The sequence below is a fragment of the Aythya marila genome (assembly GCF_965140915.1).
Source record: "Aythya marila genome assembly, chromosome: 24".
NCBI lineage: Eukaryota > Metazoa > Chordata > Aves > Anseriformes > Anatidae > Aythya > Aythya marila.
This window is the reverse complement of record NC_139065.1, coordinates 6,285,145-6,296,347: the sequence shown is the minus strand read 5'-3', so window position 1 is coordinate 6,296,347 and position 11,203 is coordinate 6,285,145. Positions and strand designations below refer to the sequence as shown.

At 50.9% G+C, this 11,203-nt stretch overlaps 2 protein-coding genes across 2 annotated transcripts; one reads left to right on the top strand and one right to left on the bottom strand.

Moving 5' to 3' along the window:
- Window positions 1-3,120: 3,120 nt before the first annotated feature.
- On the bottom strand, window positions 3,121-6,278 carry PROK1 (prokineticin 1; the record flags this gene model as incomplete). The annotated part of the gene is made up of 3 exons (XM_082778747.1): window positions 5,628-6,278; window positions 4,028-4,153; window positions 3,121-3,240 (listed from the first exon to the last, which is right to left on the bottom strand). The coding sequence occupies exons 1-3, from the start codon at window positions 5,697-5,699 to the stop codon at window positions 3,121-3,123; spliced, it is 318 nt and encodes a 105-aa protein (XP_082634873.1). The 5' UTR covers window positions 5,700-6,278.
- Window positions 6,279-7,944: 1,666 nt separating this feature from the next.
- LAMTOR5 (late endosomal/lysosomal adaptor, MAPK and MTOR activator 5) lies at window positions 7,945-10,045 on the top strand. Its single transcript, XM_082778675.1, has 4 exons — window positions 7,945-8,041; window positions 8,144-8,205; window positions 9,077-9,194; window positions 9,688-10,045. The coding sequence occupies exons 1-4, from the start codon at window positions 8,007-8,009 to the stop codon at window positions 9,746-9,748; spliced, it is 276 nt and encodes a 91-aa protein (XP_082634801.1). The 5' UTR covers window positions 7,945-8,006; the 3' UTR covers window positions 9,749-10,045.
- The last annotated feature ends 1,158 nt before the right edge of the window (window positions 10,046-11,203 follow it).

Below are 11,203 nucleotides of genomic sequence, written 5' to 3'. Positions count from 1 at the left end.
CACCATGGCACATCCCAGAAACCACCCTGGGAAACAAAACCTCTCCAGCTGAAGCCCTCAAAATCCACACTCAACCCTACCTACACCAAATTGACTTCTCGAGGGCTGCTGTTGGAGTTACGACTGTCCCAGTGCCATTCAAAGAAGGGCTTGGAAGACCCAAACTGCACCCCTTATAGGGCATCTGATCTGAAGCCCCAGTGAGCACCATGGTTTTGTCTTGCAGAGCCAAAGGCAAAAAACATGGCCCCATCCAACTGCCAGGAGCAGCAAATCACTCCAGGGCACCATGAGTTGCTGACGGGAGAGATTTGGGTGGGAGCAATGCTGCATTCCCAGACTTGAAAGAGAAATTCAAGCAGCAGGAGGCTTGATTTCTTCTTGCTGTAAAAGCAGGGTGAATTTGATGTGGATTTTAGGGGGAAATTGCATGATGCTCTTTAGTAACCACATTGTGGTTACATTGGGTGTTGAATATCCAGTGCTGGGAGCGAGCATCCCCTGGGCACGGCGCTGGCACTGTGGTGCTGCCACAAGCCATTTGTTGCTGGGCGCAGTTCACCTTGAAGCCAGGACATTGCAGGGAGGACGTCCCAGCAGGCAAGGGGGTGCTTGGCACCACACTGCAGTGGGAAACAAGCATGTGAGGCAAACAGCCACTAGTGCTCTAGGTTAAGGGCTGTGTCGGCTTTTCCCCACGTCCCGCGGGAGGACGTGAGCTTTTGCTTCGCTACATATGTTTTATCCCCTCTGAGAGTGTGCACAGAGGTTTTCTTGCATGGCAGCTCTTAGGATGAAAAAATGCAGGGGGGAGACTTGCTGTTGTCATTGAGTGATTTCCCACTAAACTGTGATCTCCTGCAGATTAAAGCCACCAGGAGATTGGCAATGCCAATCTGTAGGAAAACCAGAAGAAACAAGTGAAACAACGCAACATAATAAAAGAAACCCCAAACATGAAGCTATGTATTTTTTACACTGCTACAAAATAGTAATAGTATCATGTTTTTTTGTTTGTTTGTTTGTTTTGATTCCCACTACCCCCTTCCCCCTGTTGCTATGGGGACCCCTTCCATATGGGGAAAGGGTCTGTCCAGGACAGCTCCAGAGCCCTTCTGCCTTTGTGTCCTATGCCAAGCAATGGGCAAATGCCCTCAAAATCAATGAAATGCATTTGTTTGTTGTTTTATCCAAGCTGCCTATTGAGGTAAGTCTTTCTTCACATAAATAAATAAATAAAACCCAGTCATTGCAGTGTTTTATTTTCATCCAATTTACAATCTTTTTTGAGGGACACACAAGTGTGGGGAAGCTTTCACCTAATCTCAGTTATTTTACATTCTACATTAACACAGCATCTGCCACAGAAAAACAATTGGTGTCCTTAGAAATAGAAATGGTTGCTACAATAGCACCAAAACCCAGCAAAATCCAGCAAAAAGGGGTACCCAGGCCACAGGAGGGGTTTGCAGCTCAGCTCCCTTCCATGATGCAAGGCGCTGCTCCCGAAGGTAAACCCCTGCAGCTTCCCAGGCAGCAGCTCTGCGTCCAAGTGCTTTCACACTCCAAAACAAGCTTCTCGCTTAAGCGTTGCCACTTCTTTAAAGGAAAAATTTTTTTTTCTGTTAATGCTGATTATTCTTTTTTATTTTTATATATTTCTCCTCAAGCTGGTGGAGGTTACTTTGGGAAGTCAAAGGGATGGTCAAATGAGTCAGGCTTTTCCCATGTGTTTTAGGAGGGGAACTGAAAGCATGTGTCTGAGATAACCTTTAGGACCTAAATTAACAAAAAAAAAAAAAAAAAACATTTAATTAAATTTAATGTCCCCTTTTCCTCTCAAATTTGACCAGCATAAAAGGAAGCCAGCATAGTGCCTGAACCTCAGGCAGCTGCTGAGCCTGGAAAACTTCTCATGTCCCAAAGACCCACATCAGGCAGCTCCAGCCAGCTCTGCTTCACCCCCTGCTAAAGAAGTTGCATTGGAAGATGCTTTGCACCAAAGCTTGAATGTTGGGGAAAGCCCAACCCTTAATTACACAAGACAATTGATGGGCTTTTAATTGCAGGCATTAGCTCATTCATCACCAGCTTTCAGAGCTGCTTCCAGGAGGAAATATGTGGAAAACACACAATCACAACAGGAATTGTCTTGCATCAATCACAAAGCAGATTTGTGCAGGAGGAACTGCACAGGAGCCAGCGCAGCTGGGAGGCTACAGGGGCACTGCAGAGGCTTTGGGTTTGTGTTGGCTTGGGAAGAAGCTGAAGTTTGGTTGTCAGTCAAAAAGCTCAGATTCTCACAAAGGGAAATTTCTGCTCCTCTGACTTTCCTTTTGTTTTTTTTTTCCTGCACAGTTGAAAAGTGCAGAAATAAGCTTTCCATTCCCCTCTTTGGCCTGCAAAATATGAAAATGGGATGGCTTGGCACAGCCAAAAATCTCCCCTTCCCTGAAATGAATTTCTAGTGAAAGCAGCCAACGATCACCGTTCATTTTGGAGGCAGCAGGAAGGGGCTGTGCAAAGGAAGGTACCTTGAGCTCTGCAGCCAACGCTCCTCAGCCTCCCAGAAAGGAGCTCAGGTTGCCACTGCCACCTCCTCCTGCTGGCTTCACTCTTGCAGACACTTTGGCAGGTGCAATGGTGCCAATCAGCTTCACCTCCCAGATTTTATTTTGCACTGGGGCAAACCCCATGGGAGGAAGCACTTGGCTGCAGAGGTCGGAGTTCTGTGTTCTCACTCTTTCCAAATTTCATCACCCTTTATTTTGATAACATAAAGGATGGAGGTGAAATGTATCTGACAGCATCTGTTACAGCCAGACAATATCCTCTGAAATGTTTGTAGAGGCCAACAAAAAAGAGGACGTGTCCTGTCCTCTGTCTGCTCCTCTGCAGGACAGGGCTCTGCTTTGGGGCAGAGCTTTGCTAACCAATGTGCCAGAGCAGCTTGGCCCAACTGTGCCTCGGTTTCTCCATATACATAGCTTATAACAATGTTGTCTACCTTGGAAAAGCAGTTTTAGGGTTGCATGGTGGAACAGTGCATTAAGCCACAGGAGGGAGCAAAAAATGGCCACTGCAGGCTGGCAGCCAGGATGAAACTCACAGCTCCGTCACCTAAAAGTCAATGTTCTTGAAGTCAAGCGAGCAACGGTAGCGGCCATCAAGGAACCTGGAGCAGATGAAGTTGGGCAAACAGGGGCAGGTGTGGTGCTGGCGCTTCCCCAAGAATGGGACCTACAGAGAGAAACAAGAGAGAGGATGGGGAAATCCCCCCCTGCGTCACCCCTGTGTCAGCCCTTGGGATGCAAGCAGGTAAGAAAAACTATCAAATGTAACGAAAGCCCTGGGAATTTCTCTCTGCTGCTTCTCAGGAGTTTAATGGGTATGCCTGAAATTAATTTCTGATCCTTCTGCCTTTGCTCACTCCTCATATGAGCAGGAAAAGAAGGCACAGCATCACTAAATCACTACCACCATGAAAAATCGATCTGCGGGCCCGGAGGCAGAACCTCACCCCCTCCCCCCCGGCTGGGTGTCTGGCACTGAATGCACTCAGAAGAGGAATGGCAGCTCAGGATAATCCAAATGCTTCTTATCCAACAAAGATTGCAGCTCTTGGGTGACTCTGCAGTATTAACTTGGCTTCTCCTTGCTTGGCAGAGCATTTACAAGTCAATTTGGAGCACTTTCATTTAAACAGATGTGCTGGGCGACTCAGCCCCAGCTCCCCAGGCACCACTGGCGTATGGCAGCAGGGTTTAGGGTGACAGGGACAGACAGCGGGAGCAGAAAACACTTCAGAGGATGAAAGCAGCTGCATCACGCCAGCCTGGGAACCCCCACAATGCTGCCTCCAGCCTCGTCCCAAATGCATCCCAGCCCCCTCGCCACCCCAGGGCATTAGTTGAGTTTTTCTCCCACATATGGAGCTCAGTGCCCTGCAAGAGCCAAGCTAATGTTTGGCCCAGGGTCCCTGAACTGCCCCGTTTCCCCCACCCATGGACCTCCCCCCCTCCGGTACCTTGTGGCTGAAAGGGTGGCACTCGTCCCCCTGCTGCCCCAGGGGGGTGCACATCCGCAGACCCCGGAGCCAGAGGCTGACAGCACAGCACGTCCCGCTGCCGCACTGCAGGTCCCGCTCACAGGCCTGGGAGGGACACAAAGGTGATGGGGGGGAGGAGGTCAGTGTGTCTGCCCCCAAAATCCCTTGGGGAGCAGCCAAGAAATCTGCTCCCGGGTGACTGGGTGCAAATCCTGCATGGGGATTTAAGGGAGAGGTGAGGGATGCTCACAGCTTTCCCATTTGGCTGCAGGGGTTTTTGGGCAGGGCACAGTCTGGAAACAGGGTGTAAAACCAGGAAAACCCCACATGTGCAGGGAGGGAGCCATGCCTGGGGGAGAAGTTTGCAGCTTCCCAGCTCAACCCCCTAAGGGAACCTGAATCTCCCAGAGCACCCAAAGCACCTCTTAGCACCCAAATAATGTTAAAAATCAGCTCCCAGTGGCGATGGACCATGGCTTGGCTCTCTCTCAATGCAGCCTCTTTCCTCAATCACCAGGGGCTGCACACTCCGCTGAGCCCCACCAGCACCCAAACACAGCAGAGAGAGCACCTGGCCTCTTTCAATTCAACCAGACATTCCCCTCCTCTTAAAAACTTGTCTCAACTTGGGAGGGTGAAAGACAATCCAAGATGCTCCAAGCCCTTGCTTGGAACACAGTCCCCATCAAGGTATTTTTTTCCCTATTTGGAAAGCTTTGCAAACTTCCTCATTTTCCTGTGTGCTGAGTCCAATCACAGTCACAGAATCACAGAATTTCTAGGTTGGAAGAGACCTCAAGATCATCGAGTCCAACCTCTGACCTAACGCTAACAGACCCCACTAAACCATATCCCTAAGCTCTACATCTAAACGTCTTTTAAAGACTTCCAGGGATGGTGACTCCACCACTTCCCTGGGCAGCCTGTTCCAACGTCTAACAACCCTTTCGGTAAAGACTAACAACCCTTTCAGTAAAGAATGTAGTGCTTAGAAAAGAAAAGGAGGGAAAAAGCTGTGCTCTGGGGTGACTACACTCGTGTGCAAAGAGCAGCACAGGCAGAAAAGCAAGGATTGATAGGGAACAGAACTGACGCACTGAGAAAGCAAGTAATAAACTAAAAAATACCTAAAGCAAACAGTGAAAGGCACCACTGGCATTCCAGTGCCTCTCCTGATCATTTTCTCAGTGCAAGGAAGAGGGGGGGGGGAGAGAGAGAGGCAGGGAGTTGGTTTTACATCCAATTTGACTTTGCACCACACGGGTGGGGGACGGCAGGGCAAGTTCAAAGCAACTTGAACTCAGGGTAGCATATACAGCTGCTGCTCCTTGCGCTTCGCTCCACACAGATAAAGCAAGATAAACTGGTAATTGATAAAGATTAAGCGCAAAACCTGTGCAATGAACTCTGGAGAGCAAGAAGATCTAATTACAGTGTTGTAACTGCAACCCCCAGGGTGACAAGCACAATTTCTGCCCTATTTCCAAAAAAAAAAAAAAAAAGACAAAAAAAAAAAAATGGCAAAACAACCCCAAACCCCACCCCAGGCTGGGCACAGGAGCAGTGAGACTGCACTTACCCCCGTGATGACAGCGCCACGGAGCAAGGGCAGCAGCAGGAGCAAGAAGATGGTCTGCAGGAGCCGTCGCATGGTGCCGTCTGCCTGTGCTGACTGCAGTCCTGCACCCTATATACCCCCTTCCCTCTCCTCCAATGTGTGTTTGTTTTTTTTTTTTTGTCTCCCCCTGATGATCTCAGAATAAGCAGATGAGACCTAAATCTCTTAACATCATAGAAGAAATATTTTCCCCACGTAGGGTGGGGGAAAAAAAAAAAAACAAAACACCAAGCAGTCATCCACCCTCATCTATTTCCCAGGATTATTTTTCAACTAAGCCAACACAGCTGGATTTTCCAAGTACATACATATTTATCCCTGACAGGTGTACTTAAGAACTGAAGTAAGAAATTGTGATTATTGAGCTAAAAGAAAATAAAAGGAAAAGGTTAGCCTGGCACATCCATGATGGTAAGAGTATAATATGTAATAGTGTGGGTCTGTGATAAGTACCCTGTAGAAAGATAGACTCATCTGCATTTATTTGTGACAATAAAACAAGACAGGGAGTGAATAATATATTTTTCAGTAATGAAAGCATGTTTGTACATGAACAGAATGTGTAAATATGTCTTGATTTAAGGTTTGAAGTATGTCCCCCATACCTGTATTTGGAATGTCTCTTGAGAGCACACAGAAACATGACTAGGGATTGCTAAAGTGGCTAAAAAGGCAGAAACAGGTGGAATTATCGACTTCTGGTTTTGTTTATACATCCTGGGAGGGTGCAAGGGACAGAGCAGTTTGCAGATGCTGGCATCATAACCTAGGCTGGCCAGCTCCCACAGTGACATCTTCCACATCTGCAAAATTTGCTTTTTTTGCATGTGTGCATCAGCAAAACCCCAACACGCTCACTCTGGGGCCCTTCCCCAAAACCACCAAAGTGCACCCAGGACTGCATCTGTCATGTGAGAGAGGAGCCATAAAACCCCACAGCCTCCACAAGGCGATGTCCCCACAGAGGAGGCCATTCATCACTCACTGCCATGCCCCACACAGCTCTGTGACACGAGCCCCCATCACAGTCCTGCAACAAGAAATAACAAGATTTACGAAAACAGCATTAGTCTATTCAAATACCCACCCATGACCATCGCATGGTCCTGGGCTCCCATGGTCCCGCCTGGATTTGGTCATGACCGAGCTCGTTCCCACCGGCCAGGGCCACGCAAGCCCAGGATGTGGTAAAGCTCCTTGACACAAGGACAGGAAAGCAAAGCAGGGTTTGTGATTTTGATCTAGTTAGCGAGATTTTACCAGCCCTGGACTGCGAGATACCACCCCCATGGCAGCTAGGCTCTCCAACGACGTTACAGGTTTAGTCCCTGCTGTCTCTGCTAGAAAAGTTTCTCTTGCAGAGCATCAGTGCAATGCTAAATTGTCAATTTAACTGACTAAAAATAGCCCAGCCATTTTCCCTGCCAAAGACCAGCGTTTCTTTTGAAGTGGCAGCTGTTCTGTTGCTTTGCTGAAGTCTCCTCCACCTGGTTTTGAAACGATTACTCCCAGCCTCCAGAAATCCCCCCACCAGAAATCCCAAAGCCTTTCTCCAGGGAGTGGACTATGAGCTGTGGTTTGGGGGAGGTTTCCTCGCGAAGGTCCCTGCAGGGCTGTGAGGCTGCAGCCCCTGGCCTGGGTGGGCACAGCCACGTCTGTGTCCTGCCTTGGTGCTCCCCAGGGCTGTGCCAATGGCTCCAAACAGGGCTGTTTGGGGCGCAGCAGGGAGCCCGTGGGCAGGTGGGATCAAGGCACCTGCTGCTGACTCCCAGCAAAACCGAGGGAAGAAATATGTAAAAAAAAAAAAAAAAAAAAAAATAATAATAATAATAATAATTAATAAAAAAAGAAAAAAGAAAAACCACCACTGCACTGCACACCCCCCATCAATAACATTTTAATTTTCCAGCCCGACAAGGCGAGATCCGTTGCCAGGCACACCTGGGCTGCCGCCAGCCGGCTCCGAGGCCCCGTCACCGGCCCCCTCCGGCGCCGCCTGGGCCCGGGCCCCCCCCCGTGTCGCTCCGCGGTCGCGCGTGGGGCTCACGCGCCGGTGGGCCCGGCTTGCGGGGAGGGGGGAGGGGGGGCGAAGAGACGCGCGCCCCGCTTTCGTAGCCAGCCCCCGAGGGCTCGGGCTCGGGCTCAGGCCCGGAGGCTGCCGGGCGTGGGAGGCGCGGGGAGCAGGACACGCGTGGGGTCCCTCCCCTCCCCCACGAGCCCTTCGCGCACCTCGGCGCGCCTTTTGGACCCGCGGCGCCACCGTCCGCGCGCGTCACGTGACTGGCGCCGCTGCCAGGAGTTGCCGGAGCAGGGCGGAAGCGAAGGCGCGGGGTTGGCGGCATGGAGGGGACCCTGGAGCAGCACCTGGAGGACACGTAGGGGAGGGGGGGGCGGCACCGGGGGGCGGGGGGACGGCACCGGGGGACGGGGGGGCTCCCGGCGCTGCCCCGGCGCTCACCGCCGCTCTCTGCCCGCAGCATGAAGAGCCCGGCCGTGGTGGGCGTCCTGTGCACCGACTCGCAGGGCCTCAACCTGGGATGTGAGTAACTGGGCCGGGGCCGGGACCGGGAGCGGGCCCCGAGGGCCGCGGGGTTGCTCCGGGCCGGCGGAGGGAGGGGAAGGGGAAGGGAAGGGGAAGGGAAGGGGAAGGGAAGGGAAGGGGAAGGGAAGGGAAAGGAAAAGGAAAGGGAAGGGATCGCCCCGCTGCAGTCAGGCACAGCCGCACCTCCAGCGCTGCCTGCAGCTCCCGGTGCCGCGGTACCGGAATTTGGAGCTGTTGGAGCGCCTGGAGAGGAGCAACAGCGGTGGGGAAGGGTCTAGGGAGGAAGGCGTGTGAGGGACGGCTGAGGCACCTGGGTTTGCTCATCCCACAGCAGGCCGAGGGGAGGCCTCATGGCGGCCTGCGGCTCCCTCACAAGGGGAGCAGAGGGGCAGGCGCTGAGCTCTGCTCTCTGGGGACAGTGACAGGACCCGAGGGAACGGCTTGGAGCTGGGACAGGGGAGGGTCAGGATGGGGGTTAAGGAGAGGTTCTGCACCCAGAGGTGGTCGGGCACTGGGACAGGCTGCCCAGGGCAGTGGTCACAGCATCAAGCCTGCCAGAGTTCAAGAAGTGTTTGCACAATGCTCTCAGACAGAGGGTTTGATTTTGGGGTGATTCTGCGTGGGACTAGGAGTTGCACTTGATGGTCTGTGTGGGTCCCTTCCAGCTTGGGATATTCTATAATTGTAAACCTCAACCTGTTCCTGACACTTAAAATCAATTTTTCTTGGAGGGGCCACAGGTTGGAGGGGTGCTGTGTCAGCCTGTAGAGGGACAGTGGGGACTGGCAGGAGCAGATCCATCTGGCTGTATGTGGGGGCTGCTTCACGTGCGCGCATGGTTTTAGTCAGCATCTCCTTTGCCTCACAGGCCGAGGAACACTCTCAGATGAGCACGCCGGCGTCATCTCTGTCCTCGCCCAGCAGGCAGCCAAGCTCACCTCCGACCCAACCGATATACCTGTGGTATGCCTGGAGTCAGACAGCGGGTGAGCATCCAACCTGGGGGTGCTGCTTTTCTCTGCATTCACTTTTGCCCCCATCTTTTGGGATCTCCTTGGGGGGGGGTCAAATCTCTAGAGCAGTGCTCTCTCTCTTTTAGTAAACTGGAAGACTTGGAGAAAGCTCCATCTCCAAAGCTACATGGAGAGGACAGTCACAAATAGGCATGGGAAATACTAGACTAATGGGACCTCAAATAACAGGAATTGTAAAAGCCGAAGGAAACCTTTCAGGGGCTGGTGGCTACTCCAGCATGATAATTCTGCTGTTGGGATCTCCATGGATAATTTAGCCCATGACATGGTATCATTTTTATGCCAGTTTTGTTAGTGAAGACTTTTCCAGCACTCTTCCTGGGAGCGATGGGAAGAGATGCAGCAACTGAGAGGTCTAGCACAGAGCTGCCCATCTGGTTTTCCATCCAAGTCAGCTTCTGCTCTCATAGCTGGCTTCTCAACTGTCTCACTTTCCTTGTTCTAGGAATATCATGATCCAGAAGCATGACAGCATCACTGTAGCAGTGCACAAACTGGCATCCTGACTCTGACATCCTGATACTCCACTCCAGACCAGCTCCTCACTGGACAATGTCTCTGCTTTCTGTGCTCCAGTGCAAAACATGCTTCTAGTACCAAATTTGGGCTGAAGGCTAGCCTTCTCTATTTAACAGTTCCTGTGCAGCTATCAGGGTTTCCAATTTGCATTTTAGTACATGTGCTGCTGAGGATGAAATGTGGGTCACTCACCGAGCTTGTGTAATGATAGATACTACAAAGCGTGTGTGTGTATGTGTGTGGCCTTATTTGTTGGAGAAATCAATAAATGACCTACAAAAACATGCATTTGCTTCTCTTTGCTCCTACTTTGAAAACTGTTGCCCAGTGCCTTCCCAAAAGCCAAGTGAGGTAACATCTTCCAGTCTGTTCTTCATTAGCGTTTCTATAGAGAAAAGGAGTAATGCATAAAGACTTAAATTAATGGAGGGTCCTCCAGGGGGAAAGGTACAAACACTTTCCTAGGAATTTCTCCTAGGAAATGTTTAGCCTCCTGTAGTTAAATTGTCCATGTGAGAATGAGTTGCTTATTAGGTCTTGGATTGAAGTTCAAACCTAAACTTGTTGGCCCTGTCTGTGCTGCCTGCTGTGGCTGCATGAACTGCAAATGGATGTTGACAACATCCTTACAAATCCAGGTGCTTCTTCACTTTATATATGAAATGGTACAGGGAAACAATCCTGCAGAAAGGCTTTTCCCTTGAAAAACTGCTACACTCAGATGCTTCCTACGTACAGGGAAAAGGAGCTAGCCTATAGCTGTCCTCATGTGTAAAGCAGAAAGGAAGCTTCACAGTGAAGCATAAGCTAACAGGGCTGGGTCAGAGAAAAAAAACGTGCATTCACACTGTTTTGACTTTACTACTGCACATGTCAGTGATGTTTCCAATCTCATAGTCACTGTTTTGAATGAAACAGGTACAAGGGACAAGCCCACCCTGCCCAGCTGGGCTACACTCTCCTGTTAAGTTCAATTAACAACGTGACCTCTAAGCAGGAGTGGAGGGGGATCTGCACTCCCCCCCCAGCCTGGCTGGCTGCTCCAGAAGGAGAGCACTGCCACCACTGCAAGGTGTCCATACTCAAAGTAACCTGCACTCTACTCAGGAAGACGCTGTGGGATGAACAGCCGTGTTTTAGACACCCAGCCTGCAGGCGTGGAGGAGGGATGTCTGCTGCCTGCAAACTCAAGAGTCCTTCTGAGAACTGGCTTTCCTGACCTCCTCCAGCCGTGGCCAGCCCCTGCCTGTGTCCTGCAGCTACAGTACAGGCACCTGTCCCAAAAATGAAAAGCTGCCATGTGCCTAAATCACCACAGGGAGCCTGCCTGAGTTGTGGAGTAATGCATACACCAACCTCAGGCACCCCAGTCTGTGCTCAGCTCCTCAAACCTCCCTTTTGGGTGCTATGAACATCCCAAAACTTTGAGCAATTTCATTTCC